Source organism: Emiliania huxleyi (genome assembly GCF_000372725.1).
Source record: "Emiliania huxleyi CCMP1516 unplaced genomic scaffold EMIHUscaffold_32, whole genome shotgun sequence".
Lineage (NCBI taxonomy): Eukaryota > Haptophyta > Isochrysidales > Noelaerhabdaceae > Emiliania > Emiliania huxleyi.
In genome coordinates, this window is record NW_005199601.1 from 176,066 (window position 1) to 194,546 (window position 18,481).

The 18,481-nt window shown below is 64.3% G+C and overlaps 5 protein-coding genes across 5 annotated transcripts in view; 2 read left to right on the forward strand and 3 right to left on the reverse strand.

Moving 5' to 3' along the window:
- Nucleotides 1-1,617: 1,617 nt before the first annotated feature.
- EMIHUDRAFT_463730 (L-Rhamnonate dehydratase) lies at nucleotides 1,618-5,759 on the forward strand. Its single transcript, XM_005774014.1, has 11 exons — nucleotides 1,618-2,143; nucleotides 2,301-2,363; nucleotides 2,584-2,769; nucleotides 2,852-2,893; nucleotides 3,082-3,129; nucleotides 3,664-3,716; nucleotides 4,201-4,234; nucleotides 4,309-4,356; nucleotides 4,726-4,788; nucleotides 5,037-5,117; nucleotides 5,428-5,759. Exons 1-11 carry the CDS (start codon nucleotides 1,676-1,678, stop codon nucleotides 5,647-5,649), a joined length of 1,308 nt encoding a protein of 435 aa, XP_005774071.1. The 5' UTR covers nucleotides 1,618-1,675; the 3' UTR covers nucleotides 5,650-5,759.
- Nucleotides 5,760-7,298: 1,539 nt separating this feature from the next.
- On the forward strand, nucleotides 7,299-8,132 carry EMIHUDRAFT_207612 (hypothetical protein; the record flags this gene model as incomplete). Its single annotated transcript, XM_005774015.1, has 1 exon — nucleotides 7,299-8,132. One exon carries the CDS (start codon nucleotides 7,299-7,301, stop codon nucleotides 8,130-8,132), a length of 834 nt encoding a protein of 277 aa, XP_005774072.1.
- Nucleotides 8,133-8,283: 151 nt separating this feature from the next.
- EMIHUDRAFT_207613 (hypothetical protein) lies at nucleotides 8,284-8,667 on the reverse strand (the record flags this gene model as incomplete). Its single annotated transcript, XM_005774016.1, has 3 exons — nucleotides 8,284-8,399; nucleotides 8,479-8,518; nucleotides 8,590-8,667. 3 exons carry the CDS (start codon nucleotides 8,665-8,667, stop codon nucleotides 8,284-8,286), a joined length of 234 nt encoding a protein of 77 aa, XP_005774073.1.
- Nucleotides 8,668-11,245: 2,578 nt separating this feature from the next.
- EMIHUDRAFT_435648 (hypothetical protein) lies at nucleotides 11,246-13,823 on the reverse strand. The gene is made up of 6 exons (XM_005774017.1): nucleotides 13,014-13,823; nucleotides 12,824-12,913; nucleotides 12,522-12,752; nucleotides 12,283-12,429; nucleotides 11,931-12,206; nucleotides 11,246-11,808 (listed from the first exon to the last, which is right to left on the reverse strand). The coding sequence occupies exons 1-6, from the start codon at nucleotides 13,803-13,805 to the stop codon at nucleotides 11,521-11,523; spliced, it is 1,824 nt and encodes a 607-aa protein (XP_005774074.1). The 5' UTR covers nucleotides 13,806-13,823; the 3' UTR covers nucleotides 11,246-11,520.
- Nucleotides 13,824-14,732: 909 nt separating this feature from the next.
- EMIHUDRAFT_56636 (adenylate cyclase) overlaps nucleotides 14,733-18,481 on the reverse strand; it is a gene marked incomplete at both ends in the record, with an annotated part of 6,798 nt that continues 3,049 nt past the window's right edge. The window contains one exon of the mRNA XM_005774018.1: nucleotides 14,733-14,849. Coding sequence (XP_005774075.1) covers nucleotides 14,733-14,849 — 117 coding nt within the window. The remainder of the gene's footprint in view (nucleotides 14,850-18,481) is intronic.

Here is an 18,481-nt window from a genome sequence, read left to right on the forward strand (position 1 = left end):
AACCCGAAACCGTGCTCAGCCTGACTCTCTGCGGGTCTCGATCGAGGGCGCGCGCACACATCTCACATCACACAATTTCCACAAAAGCGAAAACGCTAAACCAGCTGTAAACGCAAAACGGTAATATCAAATCACTAAAATACAGCTGAAACCTGAAAGTAATGTAGGTATGAAACCTGAAAGTAATAATATCAGTTTACGAAAGTAGTCAGAATAATATCAGTTTACGAAAGTAGTCAGTACACAGTTGGCGGTACAAGCTTCCAACTTTATTTACAGTACATGTAATGCTCAAGTCAATCACCCCCACAGCTCTCAGCCTCACCGCTCACCCTCAGCGCTCAGGTCCCAGAGAGAGAGACGTCAAGATGAAGATCTGGTTCTGGCTCGGCGGTACGAATTTAATTGTGCACTGAGGTTCCCGTCCCCGACCGACCCACCCACCTATACTGGGCTGGGTTTTTAGGCATTGTGGGGTCGGCACTCCCATCGACCCTCATGACCTCCTGCGGTCTCTGAGATGGACACCAGTGGGTGTGGGACCACAGCCAGGATACACTCGAAGGCTGGGTAAGCAGTAGATGTCGATACTCGACGCGTCCCACATGGTCTGTGTCGCTGTCGGCACGCTGACCTGTCGACAGGACGTCGAGCGACACCGGTGGCAGTGCCACCCAGGAGTGGTCGGGTGGTCTCCCGTCATAAGAGAGCCACCATGTGATCCGTATGATGATTCCTGACAACCGCCTCAGTCAACTTTCGTCACAGTTCCCGCTCTGAGAGGAGCTGCGGGTCAGTTCGACAGCTGGAGCTGTGTCGCCGGCGTGCGGCGGCCTGCCTCCGGAGGTGCCTCTGAGGTGGACATTTTTTGGTCACCGTGAGAGAACGCGTTCGAATTTTCACTCCGGAACTTCACAACTGAGCACGCGCACCGGCCAGGGCTACAATAGTGCCAGTGAGGCGAAGGCGCGAGTCGGAAAGCCGCGACCGTGAGATTTGGTCCCTCCACTTACCACAATCGCTGTGAACCCAGCCACGTAGATAGATAGGAAGGCGAAACACAGTCCCTAGCGAGGGGGCGGTTCCGAGTCGGCCTGGTCCGACCGACCGACCGCCGCGCGCAGAGGCCAGAGCGCGGCGTAGAAAATTTTGGGTCGGAGCGGTCCGACCGACCGAGCGAGGACCCGCGACCGCCGCGCGCAGCGTGGGAGGAAAAATCAGGGTCGGACGTACGGCCCTGCACTGGGCCGCGGAGCGCGGCGAAGAAAAACTCGACTAGGTCTGGACCAACCGATCGGGCCGCCGGAAATCTTTTTGTTTATACCAAAAGGAGGGCTACACGAGGCCCTCTACGCTGGGGTGCCGGCGCCCTACTGGGCGCCCCCCACTCCCTTCCCCTTAGAGCCCCCCATCCCGCTTACCCGCTTACCCCCCCCCGCGGTCCCTCGCGGCCGCACGACGCCGCACCAATGGCGCGCTGTGCCTCGTCCGCGAGCGCCGTCCAGAGCTGCACCGACAGTCGCTGCAGCGCAAACGGCATCCATTCGCGCGCCGACCACGACGTCTGGTCGTACGCACAACACAAATCTTTTTTGCACATTTGAGTCGTTATCGTGACGGCTGTCCCTGTGCGCCCGTGCCCAGTGTTGTGCGGGAATTGTCCGCAACCGCGACGATGGCGCCCACTCGGGCCATCCCACGAATCAAGCAGGTGCGCGCGTACTCCACACACGCCAGCAAGGATAACGAGCAGGGCGCCGACTGCCACGATGTCCAGCTTGAGCACTGGATCAACGGCGTCTCTCCCGAGCCGATTGCCAACCCGATGTCGGTGCACCCCAAGTACGCGGGAGCGCGCACATCGTGGGGCATCAACGCGCTCGGCACATGCGTCGTCGAGGTCGAGGCGGACGACGGAACGACCGGCGTCGGCGTGACCACGGCCGGCGAACCTGGGTGCTACCTCGTCGAGAAGCACCTGAGCCGGTTCGTGGAGGGCGCGGACCCGCGCGACGTCGAGCGCATCTGGGACCAGATGTGGCGCGCGACGACAAACTACGGCCGGAAGGGCCTCCCTCTGCAGGCCATCTCGGCCGTCGACCTGGCGATCTGGGACCTGCTCGGCAAGCTGCGCAACGAGCCGGCGACTTGCTGCCACCGCTTGCTGCTGCCCGCTCCTGCTGCGACATCGCTGCTGCCAGCGTGCGTGGGTGTTGGTGTAGGCGACTCGCCACCGCTGCTGCTGCGAAGCTCGGCCGCGACTCGACTGCCATCAGCTTGCGTGGGGTGGGTGTTGGTAGGTGTATGCTCTGCTCGGAGGCAAGACAAAGGACCGGCTGCCCGTCTACTGCACCACCGCCAAGGCTCGGCTGCACCTCGGCTACACCCTCGGCTGCCCCTCGGCCGCACCTCGGCCGCACTTCGGCTACACCCTCGGCCGCACCTCGGCCGCACCTCGGCTGCACCTCGGCCACACCTCGGCCGCACCTCGGCTGCACCTCGGCTGACCCTCGGCCGCACCTCGGCTGACCCTCGGCTACACCCTCGGCCGCACCTCGGCCGCACCTCGGCCGTCCTCTCCAGGCGGACGTGGCGAAGAGGCACGGCTTCGCCGGCGCCAAGGTGCCTTGCCCGCACGGGCCTGCGGCGGGCGACGAGGGCTTCCGCGCCAACGTCGCCTACTTCAAGGCGCAGCGCGAGAAGGTCGGGCCGGACTTCCCTCTGATGCTCGACTGCTACATGGCGCTGACGCTGCCGTACACGATCCGGCTCGCAAAGGCGCGCGAGCGCGAAGAGCCCTCAGAGCCAGCCTCAGAACGATCCTCCACTCCCTCCTCACGCAGTGATGAAGCTCGCAAAGGCGCTCGAGCCGCACGGGCTGAAGTGGATCGAGGCGCGACCTCCGCCGGACGATCTCCGCCGGCCGACACCTCTCTCCTCTCACACCTCTCTCTCTCTCTCCGGACCCGAACCCACCCTCCCCTACCCCCACGGTACCCGAACCCACCCTCCCCTACCCCCACGGTACCCGAACCCACCCTCCCCTACCCCCACGGTACCCGAACCCACCCTTCCGAGTAGGAGTGCCTCCCTCCGGACGACTACGACGGGTACAAGGAGCTGCGGCAGGCGCCAGTGGATGGCGAGAGGACTCAGTAGCTAAATGCACGAGAGAGTGGATGACGAGAGGACTCAGTAGCTAAATGCACGAGAGAGTGGATGGCGAGAGGACTCAGTAGCTAAATGCACGAGAGAGTGGATGGCGAGAGGACTCAGTAGCTAAATGCACGAGAGAGTGGATGGCGAGAGGACTCAGTAGCTAAATGCACGAGAGAGTGGATGGCGAGAGGACTCAGTAGCCAAATGCACGAGAGAGTGGATGGCGAGAGGACTCAGTAGCCAAATGCACGAGAGAGTGGATGGCGAGAGGACTCAGTAGCTAAATGCACGAGAGAGTGGATGACGAGAGGACTCAGTAGCTAAATGCACGAGAGAACCCCCCACCACCGAGCTCAGACTGATGAGCGCTGCCAGAGCGGTGTTTCGACACCCAGATCGCTCCAAGGAACGCTGCTCAAACTCGTGGCGCTGTCCACGCTTCATGGGCGAGTCTGTAGGCGGAGCAGCTGAGTGGACACAGCTCATCCTTTCTGCTTGCGTCAGGCGCTGCTCGGCAGCAGCGTCCTCGTCACTACGGGCGAGCACGAGTACTCGAGGCGCGCCTCACCTCGGGACAATCTCGGGACAATCTCGGGTCCTCTCGGCAGCAGCGTCCTCGGCACTACGGGCGAGCACGAGTACTCGAGGCGCGCCTCAGCCAGTCAGTCTGACACACCTCGTAGCACCAAGGACGGGCCCACACACGCACACACACACGCTGCACACGATTGGCTCGGGGAGCCGACACGAGGCACACTGTCACCGTAGCACCGGGCCCGGACTGCTGGACTCACAGCACACAGCTCAAAGGACAGCTCACGAGGGTGGCGCTATGTAGTGGGGTTCTCGGGGGACTGACGCGCCTCACCTCGCGACAATCTCGGGACAATCGCGGGTCATTTCGGGCCGTCTCGGGTCGTCTCGAGTCGTCTCGGGCAATCTCGGGCAATCTCGGGTCATCTCGGGTCACCTCGGGTCACCTCGGGTCACCTCGGGTCACCTCGGGCAATCTCTGGTCATCTCGGGCAATCTCGTCACCAGGTACGGCTTCCGGCGGCTCATCGCGGACCGCGCGGCAGCACACGCGTGGGATGCCGCAGGACGCCCCACGCCCGTCGCGTGCTATGCGTCGCGCGTCTCTTGTTGTAGGCGGACGTGCTGCAGCCGGACATCACATGGATGGGAGGGATCACCGAGGCGAGATCAGCCGAGATCAGCCGAGATCAGCCGAGATCGCGCCCGAGAGGTGAGCCGAGACCCGTCCGCCGAGGCCGGGAGCTGCCGCGAGCTCCACACCGCGTGGAGGGGTGCGATGCCTCGCCGAGGCGCGCCCGTGTCGTGTCGTCTTGAGGGTAGCACCCCTGGCCCGACCCGACCCTTCCGGGCCTTCCGGGCCCATGCGCTCTCCTCCTCACTGCTGCTAGGTGAGCTGGTGCAGCTGCGGCCGACGCCATACCTCCCCAGACCTCCCCAGACCTCCCCAGACCTCCCCATACCTCCCCAGACCTCCCCAGATCTCCCCAGATCTCCCCAGATCTCCCCAGATCTCCCCAGATCTCCCCCTAGGCGCGCCGCGTCGTCGCGATGGCGGCGGCCTACGACATCCCGGTCATCCCGCACGGCTCCTCGGTCCTGCATACACACACACATACACACACACATACACACATTACATTGTACATTACATCACGACATCCCGGTCGTCCCGCACGGCTCCTCGGTCCTGCATACACAAATGCATACACACACACTCCGTCAGAGCCACCTCCACCACCCACCCAACACCGCCCACCCACCCACCACCTCCACCTCTCTCTGTCTCCGCCGGCTGCAGCACGCAGACTGTCCGCAGCTGCAGCACGGACGGCTGCGAGCAGGTCTACTCGTACCACCTGCAGTACGCCTTCCACAACTGCCCCGTCGCGGAGCTCATCAACCTGCACCCGACGAGCGACGAGGTGCCATGCCATAGGAGAGAGAGACGTGTAGCGATAGCAACTACCCTGGGAGACTGCGCTCTATGGTTGTTTAAAGTCGCCCTGTTCACGCGCGCGCGAGACGTGCAGACAGGGTTGCCAGGTGTGTGTTCCATAGTAGGACCGTCCCGGCGGTCCCGCAGCTCGCGCGCATCTCCCTCTGAACCCACCTCTGACATCTCTCTAAGGAATTCCTAGTCACACTGAGGAGGAGGAAGGAGAGCACAGTGACACTGGTCGGAACAGTCCCTCTCCTCCACAGCTCGAAGGAGAGGGGGAGAGCTCCGCACAGGTCGTGCCCTACTTTGGCGGCCTCTTCTCGGACGAGCCGCTCCCCAAGGACGGCTTCATCGACCTCCCGGACAGGCCCGGCTTCGGAGTCACGCTCGTGCGAGACGGCCTGCACCGCCCGTGGGCACGCACGGCGGAGGAGTCGGCGGCGCAGTACGCGGTCACTAGCCAGGCCGACTCAGGGCTGGTGGGCGACGAGACGAGGCCGCGCATGGGCATCTGACGATCTGAGCACCGTGAGAGAGTGAGTTGAGCTTCTCTGACTCCCTGACCTCTGAGGTTAATAAGACACACGCTCGTGGGGTGTTGCACTTCGCACAGCCCTTATAGATCCGTTCTTGCCCGCGGTTGTTTCAAATTCCCCGCGTGTCACAACGGTCGCGCGTGTGCCAGCTCTAGCACGGCTAGCGAGAGTTCTAGCTTCTACCCACAAGTGAGAGACTCACACACTGACTAGGAGTTGGGGCTCGCGCTTATTATAGACGGTGCCGCACAGATTGCTACGTCCACATCGACCGTGCACAGAGCTTGGGCTCTTTGCGCGGCTCCCAAGGCTCGGCAACGGCCAACAGCGTTGACCAGCGCCAGCCATGTCGTAGCTGGCTTCCCCGTTGGCACGCACAGTCAGCAGCCTGACGCGGAGAAGGGCGGGCTGCGTGAGAGGGCGGCCGCGCGAGGTCGCGGGCACGGGCGCGCGGGCGTCTCTCCCGTCTCATCAGATCAAGTGTAGTTTTTGGCGCTCAACGCTTGTAGGCAAAGCGCCTCGCAGGGCAGTGCTGGGCACGCCTCGCTAGCGGCTCTGGCTAGGCATCACTTGAGTGGGGAGGGCGGTATGAGGCGGAAGGCGTGGCTGGGTGACACCTGGCCAACGACGAGGTCAAGCTGCGGCTCACGGTCTCCGGGAGAGCACACGGGCAGCAACTCGCACAGCAGGTCCTGCGTATGCGCTGCCTTTAGCTTTACGCCGTTCGCATGAGACCTGTTTATCCGGCGTGACCTCACCTCTGAGATCATCATACTGGGCGCTAGACGGGAGCGGGCGATGCGGCGGGGTGTGGCGCGGTGCGGCGGCCGCCTCCTGTCATAGCTCTTCATGGGCTTGCCCGCTGCGATGCAGGGCGACTCGGACAGGCACGCGAGGAGAATCTCGCGCTCGTCAAAGCAGGAGCTGGACATATCCACGGCGGGGAAAATTCGGTCGCATAGCCCCGGCGCCGTCTGGCGGACGCCTGCGTGTCACGAGTGCGAGCCGCTCGCGGTTCGTACGCCCGCTTGCGGGTTCGAGTGGCGGGCTATCCCGCTTGCGGGATGGCTTAGCGGGTTCGAGCCGTCACACATTGGCTGCCGGGGTGTGCCGAGGGGGGGCTGGGTGGGCGGTAAGCCGTCATTGCCCGGCGCTGCTTGCAGCGCTCTGGGTGGTAGTGGCGGCGCTCCAAGAGTGGTGCTCTTGGGAAGAGGTTCCTCCTTTCCGCTCCCCCCCCGCAAGGCGCGAGACACACACACGAAAAGAATTAACCACGATTCAGTGCCGATAACACGGCGACCGCCCGGCTGCTCAAGCACCACGCGCGCTCCGGCGCGTGGGTCGAGCTCTCGCCCGGCAACCCTAGCCAGGCCTCACGCGCTGGCCGCGACCGCCCGCGACCGCTCGAGCCCGAACTGCCCGTCAGATTTGTCGGAATTGTCGGAGAATAGCGACTCGCACACCTCTGAGTCCCAGAAACCCGAGGAGTCACACAGTCCACCTGTGTGATGCACGCCCTGAGCTGTGCGGGATGACTGGGATCGTTGCCGCCGGCTCAAAGAAGAAATCGAAGATGAAATCGAAGAAATCGAAGAATCGAAGCTCCCGCAAGTGAGGGAGGGCGACGCATGCTGGCTGCCAGCTGGGCCCGCTGCCCCTGGACTCCCCGGGCGCCCGCTCTCGGCCTGGCCTGCCCCATCATCATGCAAGAGAGCAGCCCGCCGATTGACGCCGACCGCCGCAGCCGGTCCCCGGGACTGGCCAACAATTTCTATGATCTCTCGACCTCCGACTTCAAGCGGCCATACGGGGGAAGCTCGTACAGCGACGGTGATGGTGGCTGGGTTGACGAGACCTCGACAGACATTGTTGCCGACCCCCGCCGTAGCATCGACGACTCCGCCTATATTCGCCGCGGACGTGGCTGGCGGCCGCCGCTCGGAGGGCGCTGGGTACCTCAACCGGAGCCGTTCCCGTTCGACCCCGGCTTCGTTAGGGGCGGCTTGCGCGGAGAGCCATCGTTCTACGCCGGCGATCGCCTCTTCGACGACGGCCCGTACTACAGCCCGTACGACTTTGACGACTACTTCGACGACCAGTACTTTGACGACCGCTCCCTTGACCGCCGCTTCCTTGACCGCCCTTTCTCCCTTGACCGCCCTTTCTCCCGCGAGCCCTTCGAGTACGACCGCTTCTTCGGGTACGACCCAGAGTATGACCGCGAGCCGTCCTACGACCGCTACCACGAGGGCGGCCGCTCCTGCGCACCACTCCCTCGACCTCCGAGCAGCGTCTCCTCACGCCGCTCGATGGGAATAGGCGGCTACGGGCGCGGCCTCGACGGCTTCCGCTCGCGGCAGTCCAGGAAGCTCCAGCAGCAGGCGGCGGACGGCGGCTACTTTGGAGCCCCCGACCGGATGCGAGACGCGGTTTCGCGCTGGCGGCGCGCCGGCCGCATGTAGTCACAGCTATGCCCCCCTGTGCCCCTCATGGGCTTGCCTGGCTTTTAGAATGGACTGCTGCTTGGCAGCGTGAGAGAGAACAGGTGCATGAAGACGGTACCAAACTCGTGTGCGTTCTGCTGTGCCGGGTTGGGGAGGGGAGGAAAGACGCTTAGAGCGAGCGGAGTCGCAGGGGTAGCCAGTAGAGTGGGGACGAGAGCGTGTTTTTCTCAGCAGGGGACAGCAGGTGTGCGCGAAATTTTGCTTTTTGGTTCCGCGGTTTTGCCACTAACATCAAAATCCGGTACAAATCGCACGAGAACGAAAAAGCAATATCATATCAAAAAGCAATATCACAAAAAATAACCATCCACATAATTCACCTCTCTCTCACTCTGCCCCTTCCCCTGCTTGGCACTCGCGTCCTCACTCGGCCTCAGCGCGCCACAGCGTGCGGCAGCACGTGCTCGCGCCACACGTCGGACAGCGCGCTCCAGTCCGGGCGCGCCTCGGCGTCGTCGGGCGGAGAGAGCGCGATCTGGTAGCCGATGCGCATGACCGTTACCGCGTACTCGCGCGCCGCCGCGGGGAAGAGCGAGTGGCTTGCCGGCGACCACGGCGCCGCCGCCCGCCGGATCAGCGCCGCCGCCTCGCCCTCGCCGCCCGCGGCGCGCTGCAGCGGCGTCGGCTCGCCCTCGTGCAGGCTTGCGCCGCTGCGCAGCAGGGAGAGAGCGCGGGCGGCGGTGAGGGTCTCAAGGTGCGCGAGCGGCGTCCAGCCGCGGCTGGCGACCAGCCAGGCGGCGAGGTCGGCGTGGCCACGGTTGTTTGCCATTTCCTCGGGCGTGCCGAATGGCGTAGCGGCGCGGGAGGCGCCGTAGGAGGAGAGGAGCTTGGCGACCTCGAGGTGGCCATTCAGGCACGCCGCGAACAGCGGCGTGGCGCCTTGGAACTGGGCTTGGTCCATCGCAGCGCCCGCCTCGAGGAGCAGCCGGGCGATGTCGAGGTGGCCCTTCTGGCACGCCATGTACAGCGGCGTGACGCCGTTGTCGCGGGCTTGGCTGACCGCCGCGCCGGCCTCGAGGAGCAGCCGGGCGATCTCGAGGTGGGCGAAGTGGCACGCGATTTGCAGCGGCGTGACGCCGCCATTCATCGCTTGGTTGATCGCCGCGCCCGCCTCGAGAAGCAGCCGGACGCACTCGACGTGGCCCTCCTGGCACGCGATGTGCAGCGGCGTGAAGCTGCCAGCCGCGGCTTGGTTGACCGCCGCGCTTGCCTCGAGAAGCAGCCGGATCATGTCGACGTGGCCCTGCCGGCACGCAATGATCAGCGGCGTGACGCCTTGCTCGTCGGCTTGGTCGATCGCCGCGCTGGCCTCGACAAGCAGCCGGGCGACGTCGAGGTGGCCGCTATGGCACGCGATGAACAGCGGCGTGACGCCGTCCTCTGCGGCTTGGTTGACCGCCGCGCCGGCCTCGAGGAGCAGCCGGGCGACGTCGAGGTGGCCCTTCTGGCACGCGATGTACAGCGGCGTGAAGCCGCCAGCCGCGGCCTGGCTGACCACCGCGCTGGCCTCGAGGAGCAGCCGGGCGACGTCGAGGTGGCCCCGAGCGCACGCGATGTACAGCGGCGTGAAGCCGTCCGCTGCGGCTTGGCCGACCGCCGCGCCGGCCTCGAGGAGCAGCTGGGCGCACTCGAGGTGGCCCATCCGGCACGCCATGAAGAGCGGCGTGACGCCATCGTCACGGGCTTGGTTGACCGAAGCGCCGGCGTCGCGCAGCAGTCGAACGATATCGAGGTGGCCCTGGATGCACGCTATGAGCAGCGGCGTGGCGCCGTCCTCTGCGGCCTGGCTGACCGCAGCGCCCGCCTCGAGAAGCAGCAGGGCGCACTCGAGGCATCCCTTCCAGCACGCAACGTTGAGAGCGGAAGCGCCGCCGCCCGTCGTCGCCCCGACGCTCGCGCCAGCCTCGAGCAGCAGCCGCACCGCCTCGGCCTGCCCGTGCCGAGCCGCCCAAGTTAGCAGCGTGTCTTGCTTCTCGGTGTCGAGCCGCGCGTCGAGACTGCCGCGCGTCCGCCGGCCGGAGAGGTGGGCGTGCAGCGAGGCGAGGTCGGCGGCGGCGATGTCGGCGAGCAGCGTGGCGGGCGGGCTCGCGGCGGGCGCCATCACCGAGGCTTAGCGGGTTCGAGCCGTCACACATTGGCTGCCGGGGTGTGCCGCAGGGGGGGCGTGGGTGGGCGGCTAGGCCGTCATTGCCCGGCGCTGCTTGCAGCGCTCTGGGTGGTAGTGGCGGCGCTCCAAGAGTGGTGCTCTTGGGAAGAGGTTCCTCCTTTCCGCTCCCCCCCCGCAAGGCGCGAGACACACACAGCGGTCAAAAGGTACCTATAAAAAGGTACCTGCCGTCCGTACCGGCTAACCTCGAAATGTGCACCTTGGATGGCTGCGCTCCCTGTCTCACAGCACATCCGTTCGAAGGATCGCTGTGATGCCGGCAGCGCTGCCAGTTCTCCCATCCCTCCCTTGCGGTTGTGGCTGTTTTCTTTCTTTCTTTTACACAGGTTCGACACAGGTACGCGGAAAAGAATCTTACAACCAAACTCCCTCGCACATAGGAAGAGGCAGACTCCCTAGGGTAGGCGACGGCTAGCGCATCACACTCCTCTCCTTAAAATCCCTGTGTGGTGGCGGCGTGCCGTTCTCCCATCCCTCCCTTGGGTTGTCTGTTTTCTTTCTTTTTTTACACTGGGCACGGGACTGGCGCGCGGAAAAGAATCTAAGAGCGCTTCTCTCTCACAGCCTGATCTGTGTTCGTGCGTCGCCCATCTCTCCTGGAGATGTCTGCTTTTATTTATTATTATTAGCAGACAGGCTCGACACAGGTGCGAACTGGCGCGGAAAAGAATTTTCCCAGGTTACTGCCTCGCACGAGGCGGAAAGATATCAACCCCTGAACACGCTCGCGCGCCTTCCCTTACAGAAATCGCCTGCCCGGCCCAAAACCACACTGCCGCGGTGTGAATAACCGGCCGCTCGCGAGGTCTCGGAGAAACTTGTAGCCAGCGTATATGGGGTATCTGCAATCTGGGGGTCCCCTCCGGCTCCGCGGAGAATCAGAATTATGCTCATGCTTCATGGATTTTTTCTTCATCGCGAAACTCATCGTTCATCACATAGAGCCGTACGGCTCTACGGAGAGCTTAGTACGCTGTACGGCTCTACGAGAGCTTACACTACAACGTACAAGTCTACCTATGGTGTGGAACACACTCTTTCATGCTAAATGGTCACACATGCGTGGTAGGCGACACACAGAGTCCATTACGCACTAGACAGTCGACACCCACACAAACACAGCCTGCGCTCTCTCTGTCTGTCAATCAACATGAGCTGCGCGTCGGGGCCGCAGAGCTTTCAAGAGAAGCAGGGCTTCAGCTTGTCCCACTCCGCGTCGACGATCCACGCCATCATGTCGGCGAGCAGGTTGGTCTGCAGCGGCGTGAACTCCATGAGGGTGGGAGGATTTTGCCCCGTCGTCTTGTAGTACGGGAAGTGGCCCTTCGTGTTGGCCTCGCCCTCCCCGAGCACTTTCTTGAGGGTCTCCAGAGGCACCTTGTCCAGCCACTCTTTCGGCGCATGGTTGTAGAGGACGGTGTAGTTGCACGTGTACGGCTCGACCCCATGGAAGGCATTGCGGAGCACCTACCACACACGACAGCCGGGGTGCGTGGGTGGGTGTGCGTGGGGAGAGAACAGGCTCTTCGGTCGGAGAGGAGGTGGAGTCTGGGGCTGGGGTGTGTGGCCGGTATGTAGCCGGCGAGCGCCTCCACGCCCTCGAGCCGCGCGAGGAGCGGGGCGCCACGCTCCAGCGCTGCCTCGAACTGGTCGAGCATGTCGTAGTAGCGCTCGATTCCGAAGACCTTGTTGGTCCGGTAGTTGAACCCCGTGCCGTGGTAGTTCCAGGAGCCGTCCGCGGCGATGACCGGGACACCGAACAAGCTCGCCAGGTCCGTCGAGCCTCCGAACGCAGCCGCGTCGTACTCCTCGCGCGTCATCTCGCTCGGCGGCGGCCGCACATTCCCCTTCGAGTCGGTGACGGCCTGATGGGGAGAAAGGGTAAGCGATGGAGCGGGTGGCAGGGTGAGGGCGGCGGTGTGAGTGCGGGGAGCGTTGCTCCTTCTTGGAGAACTTTGAGACGAAGGGGCCCGTGGAGGTGCCCACCACGACCAGCACCTCCTTGCACTTGCGCCGCAGCAGCGCGAGCGACGCCGTGTTTTCGATGTTTCCGCCGTCGCCGAGCTTGAGCGTGTTCCACACGCCAGCCTGCGGGCCAGACAGGGAGGACGAGCGACAGGACGTCGGAACCGGTTTCGGGCGGAGGCGAAACAAGGATCGGGAGGGGGGGAGGCAAGCACGTTGGTCTCAAAGCGCGCAGTGGGCATCATCGCCTCGAGGGCCGGGTTCATAACCACGCCCTTGCGCTCCTGCCGCAGCATGCTGGCGAGCTGCATGCTGCCCGCTCCAATGTAGAACTCGAGCGAGTTGGACAAGTTGGTGATGCCGAAGCCGCGGCTCCATTCGGACGGGTGCACCCCTGGCACGTGGGCAATGTCGATAGTCTCGGTGACGCAAGCCACGCCACTCACCTCATTGCTCATCATGGATCGGTGATTAGTGATTCGCTCATTGGTTTAGTATTCGTTATTACCGGTCGCACCTCCGCCGCGGGGCCCGAGTAGCCGGTCGCCACTTCGCTCGGCGACACCACGTACATGACGAGCGCGCAGTTGTCGTGCTCCGCACGCGCCTATAGAGTCCGGGTACCGTGCATGACGGCACGGGGGGCTAAGTGCGTAGCAAGAGTGGAGATGGACACGGGAGGAAAGGGGGAAAAGGCCGCTGCGCACCTCCTCGGGCGTCGGACCGCCCACCGTGGCGACCTCCGTGTCGGCGGCGTTGACGCTGCCGATAAAGTCGTCGACGCGGCGCATCCCAATGCACCCAGGCATGGTGCACCCGGGAATGGGGCCCAGCGTCGAACTCGTCGGGCCGTACATGGTCACGCCGATGAGGGGGGTGGCGGCACAGTAGTCAGCCGGAAAGATGTAGTCGCTCCGGCGGCCTTTGGCGTCCACCTCGGCAGCCGAGGCGGCAAACAGACGCCCCTGCGGCACGCCAAAGGGCGCGAGGTAGACCTGCCAGATGTTGCGAATCCACGAGATCGCCCCAAAGGGCTGCCGCGAGAGGCAGGACGCGAAGCACGACCAAGGAATGGAGAGCAGCATATTTTTGTGCGTCATCGGCTTGGTGGACACCGGCTGCCCCATACTGCGGGGCTCAACCGTGCTGCAGGCCTCGACGGTCAGCTCCGACGGCGACAGCTTGGCGCGGCTCACGTCAAGCAGCTCGTCGCGAGGCACGATCTGGTTGAAGCAATACGCGGCCGTGGCCCAGCCGCCGCCGCTCACGCCCGACATCCACAGCTTGGTCGGAGGATCGTCGAGCACGCCCTTGACGGCGAGACCGCGCAGCACGCCGTAGGCGCACGTGTAGGCACGGTTGCCGCCGCCGCTGAGTGCGATGCCAACTCCTCCCTGCTCTTGGGCACGTGCCGCCGACGCCGCGGCAGCTGCCTGTTCGGCTCGGCGTGTGGCCATGAACTCGGGTGAGGGCTTGCTTAGCTTAGGCGGCGTAGTCATTGCTCCCAAGACCGCGCCGGTGTCGTGTGACGCAGCAAAGACGCCTTGTTATTGAGAAGAAAATACCTCCGCGGGTCGCCGGCCCTGGATGTGAGGCTGCCAACTGCACTCCAAGTGCTCCAAGTGCTATGGCGCTGTGCGCTGGTCTGTTCACACAAAAACACAACCACGGACCCAAGACGCACAAGCTCAGACAGTCGAGAAAGGGATCGACACGGAGAGTTCCGACCAGCAAACCTACACCATGGGCGTGCGAATGCATCAAGCGTTTGCGTAATGCGTGAGGCGTAACCCCCGTTGGCCGCCACTTCTTCACTCGAATCCGGAATGCGTGTGCGTAGTACGAGGCCCTCTCCGTTGGCCTTCAAAAATCTCTCTCACACCTTGGGCGTGCGAATGCATCAAGCGTATGCGTAATGCGTGCGAGGCGTAACCCCCGCCGGCCGCCACTTCTCACTCGAATCCGGAATGCGTGTGCGTAGTACGTGGGGCGTAGCACGCCTTGAGAGGCACACCCCGATCGGCTGCAGAAGACAGATTCGTAAGCGTAATACGCAAGACATTTGTAGCTCCCTCAGGGTCAGGCGCCATGGCTCGGGCACGACACCGAAATACGCGACGTCTGGCCGACGCACTATGGATCGCAGGCGTGTATTTACATAACATGGCCGATCTCTAGGGATCCCTATGGTTGCATTCTGGGCGATTACAATATGCGTAGCAGTACAGCTCACCTCTCGCGCAACCGCATCGGATCGCAGACCTGACACGAGACAGCAGAAAGGCAGGAACAGCTCAATAGACGGTGTATCATCGCACGATCGCAGAGAGCCCTATGTCACGCATCATTGCGAGCTAGTAGATCGCCTCGGCCGCGTCGGCGGGCGCCGGTGTGGCCTCCTCCGGCAGAGCCCCAGGCGCGTTCTCGAGGAAGTAAGTGTACATCTCGCCCTTGCCTTTGTAGTAGCGTGGGCCGCGGCTCGTCGCGCCGAACCGGCCGCGCAGATACCGGTACGCCTCCTGCGACACGTGGACACGACCTGGCTCCGAGCCGGAGCACCTGTGCGGGGCATGAGATGGGCGTGAGTGTCGTGGGACGCGTCACGGACACGTCCCGGGGAGGCGGAGGGGCGGGTCGGGTCACATGCGGGCGGCGGTGTTGACGGCGTCGCCGCACAAGTCGTACCTGTTCACATATAGAGGCAGCTGTGAGAGAAGCTGTTCGCAGCTAGACCTGGCGTCGTCGGAGAGATCAGTACTGGTAGGTCTTGTGCCTATTCACAGCTACAGGCTGAAACGACGCTGTTCACACCGCAGACGCCGCATGTGCCCGATCGCATGTGCCCGATCACGCCCGCGATGGCGGAACCAAAGTCGATGCCCACCTGCAGACGTCAGAGGGAGCGGTCTTCCCACGAATCACAACGAGCACGGGATGTGGGGGAAGCCACCAACGCGATCTCAAGTATTTATCCCGCTTTTGGGTTCCTGGAGCTGGCTGCTGCTGGCTGCTGCTGGCTGCTGCTGGATGGCTGAGGCTGGCTGCTGCGTCTACCAGGGACGAAGGCTGGGCCATGTACGGGAATCTTGGGTGCTCTCGGGTGCTCTCGGGTGCTCTCGGGTGCTCTCGGGCCACCTGCACGGTGAGCTGCGGCGCCCTCGGCGCCTCAGCACGCAGCTCGAGGTTGACGACGGACATGACGTTGATTATCGCGAAGCCGAAGCCGGCCTGAGCTCCCGCACGGCGCAAGCAGCTGAGCCTGTCGCCCCCGGAGACTGTGTGTCTAGGCGGTGTCGGTGCGGCGCCGCCGTGGAAGGGGCCCGACCGTTGTCATTCAGGTTTTGCTTACTACTACTACGCGCGCCGCCGCCGCCGCGCGGTCGTGCGGGTCCGGGAGGCGGGTTGGGTCGGGCAGGCCGGCAGCGACCAAGTACTGCTCGTTGGCCGTCTTGCGCACCTGTGCGTGCACGATGAAGTGTGATCACTCCGCTCCAGCGGCACCGGAGCGCTCACGCAAGCTTTCGTGGTCTTGATTTCATTTTCGTACGCCGGATCCCCCCCCCCTCCGTGAGAGAGTGCGCGCCTTTTGCAGCTGGAAGACGTCTGCGAGGCGGTCGAACCTGCTCACAGCCAGAGGTCTGAAGAGACGCTGTTCACAGCTCGAGGTGTGAAGACGTCTGCGAGGCGGTCGAACCTGCTCACAGCCAGAGGTCTGAAGAGACGCTGTTCACAGCTCGAGGTGTGAAGACGTCTGCGAGGCGGTCGAACCTGCTCACAGCCAGAGGTCTGAAGAGACGCTGTTCACAGCTCGAGGTGTGAAGACGTCTGCGAGGCGGTCGAACCTGCTCACAGCCAGAGGTCTGAAGAGACTGTTCACAGCTCGAGGTGTGAAGACGCCTGCGAGGCGGACGAGCCGGTCGAACATGGACTGCAGCAGCTTGATGACGCGCGGGGGCTCGGCCGTTGCGTCGTTCAGTAGCGCCGACAGCCCATCGACCTGGTCAGAGGTAGGGTCAAGCACGGTTGTCATCTCGTCCACATCTCCTGCAGCGGCCCAACCTTGGCGAAGAGGAATGCGCACTCGCTGAAGCTCTCCGCCAACTGCGCGCGCTGCGGCCGCGCCGGTCGATCGAAGCCGGCCCGCCTCGCGGAAGGCTGCACGGTGCCAAACTCGCCCCTGCTGATGCGCTCCACTCGCTCCGCCCGATCGGGAAGGTCCCCGCCACCGCCACCGCCGGAGCTGCAGCTGGCCTCGGCCCGCCCCGTGGCGGCGTACCTGTTCGCAAGGGTAGGTGTGAAGAGACGCCATCCGCAAGCTACTTCGGCCCGTCCGGTGGCAGCGTTCCAGTCGGCGCTCGTCGAAGCGGTGCCCGTGCTGCTCCCGTGGTGCGACGCCGACGGGCCGCTGCCAACGCCGTGGCTGCCAGGGCCTGTGCAGGCCGCGAAGCTTCACGTCTCCTGTCGCTAGTCGCATGGGCCCAAAGGGCGATTATTATCGCTTGGGCCCGAGGGGCAATCCGTAAAGGGCGATATAGGGCTTGGGCCCAAAGGGCGGCAAAGGGCGGTGCGGGTCCAGTCTTTGGACTGGAGTTGCCTCCTCCTACTGCTGCTGCTGCGCTGCCCGCTGGGCGGCGCGGCGGCGCGCCTTGCTCGAGGTCGAGCGAGCCAAGGGATCGGACAAGGTGCGGCGGCAGGATCGACTTGAGCAGCCTAAGTGAATGGACCGACTGCCAATGAGCTCATTAGCCGAGGAGCGGCGGCAGGATCGACTGGAAGCAGCCGGTCGCAGGTTGCAGTCTCCTCCTCCATGCAGCGCATCAACGCCCTCTGCCGCGCCTCGAGGACGAGGTGGCGCCTACTCGCGGGGGGGGGGGGGGGGGTGAAGAGGCGCTCGAGAAGCGGCACCATCAACCGAGGACCCGCGGCGGTCGGCGCCACATGCCGCGGGCGTGGTGGAAGTGGTGCAGCACGCCCACGGTGTGCGCTGCGCAGAGCATGGCGACACAGCGCAGCAGCTCGTACCCCACGGCCGCCTCGAGGCTGGTGGCGAGTGCGCCTACTCTCACAGCGGCACGCGTGAAGAAGCGTAGCCCTTCAAAGGCCCTTCGGATGCGTGCTCGCCCTTGCCGCCGAGCTCCTCGCCCCAGAAGGCGTCGACCCGTTTCACACTCATCCCAACAAACGCCGCCGACCCTATTCACACCCAAGTGTGTGAAGAGACGTTGTTCACAGCAGGCCATCGCCACGGCCGCCACAGAGCCGGCAAAGGCCGCGAGTGCCACTAGGGAGAGGGGGAGGTGCGTGAGGCGGTAGGAGAGGAGGACGATCCAAGCGGCAAGCTCGGCGAGGTACTCCCACGGGTAGTGGTGGCACAGGTCGGCGCCGCCAAGCTCGACGCGCGAGCAATAGAACTCCTGGTCGTCGCCGTGGAACAAACCGGCCGGTGGCGGCGGCGGAGGCGCCGACGGCGGCATAGCTGGCGCTGCACCCCTCCCGCTGACAGCCGCGAGGAAGTCAGCGACGATGGCGCAGTGCCATACGGCGCTCCCCGCGGCGGCGGCCGCCGCAGCGACGTCGGAAGCATGGTCCGACAGGACCGTGTGCGCGCCACCCGCCTCACACCAGGAGCTGTGGTAGCGCCTGAGGTCGCCGACGGCGCCCCCGATGCTGTCTTCGATTCCGTCGCCGTCGCAGTCCGCCAGCCCGCAGTCAGCTAGCGGGTGGGCGCCTGGCACGGGCCGGGTGGTGACGCGGGGTGTCGGTTGGCCGTTTGGCCGGCTGAGTCCCATGCCTGGGGCCTGGCTCTGTAATGCCTCTATGTGAGGTAGGAGGAGGAGAAGGGGGGGGGGGGGGGGAGCCAGCCAACCAAAAGGGGGGGGGGGGGCAAACCAAAAGGGGGGGGGGGGGAAGGGGGAAAAAAAAAAAAAAAGGCGGACGGACGGAAAAAAAACCTGGGATGCCCCCCCCCGGGCCAAGGGTGTTCCGCCCCAAACAGGGGGTGGGGTCAAACCCCACAAAAGGGAACCCCTTTCAACACCTAAGCCGGGGGACTGACCGGGTTCCCCCCGGAACCCTTGACCCCCGGGGAGGGGGGCACCCCGAAGCAACCCCCAAAAAAAGGGAGCCCTTATCAAGAAAAAATGCCCCGGACCCTTTTTGCCCCCCCCCCCCCCCC

Coding starts and splice junctions, on each gene's coding strand:
- EMIHUDRAFT_463730 (XM_005774014.1), top strand. CDS start 1,676: ATGGCGCCCACTCGGGCCATCCCACGAATCAAGCAGGTGCGCGCGTAC. Junction 2,770..2,851: donor CGCTGCCGTACACGATCCGG/CTCGCAAAGGCG, acceptor GCAGTGATGAAG/CTCGCAAAGGCGCTCGAGCC. Junction 3,717..4,200: donor GGCGAGCACGAGTACTCGAG/GCGCGCCTCACC, acceptor TCTCGTCACCAG/GTACGGCTTCCGGCGGCTCA.
- EMIHUDRAFT_435648 (XM_005774017.1), bottom strand. CDS start 13,805: ATGACTACGCCGCCTAAGCTAAGCAAGCCCTCACCCGAGTTCATGGCC. Junction 12,430..12,521: donor CTGCGCGCTTTGAGACCAAC/GTGCTTGCCTCC, acceptor TCTGGCCCGCAG/GCTGGCGTGTGGAACACGCT. Junction 12,207..12,282: donor TCTCAAAGTTCTCCAAGAAG/GAGCAACGCTCC, acceptor TCTCCCCATCAG/GCCGTCACCGACTCGAAGGG.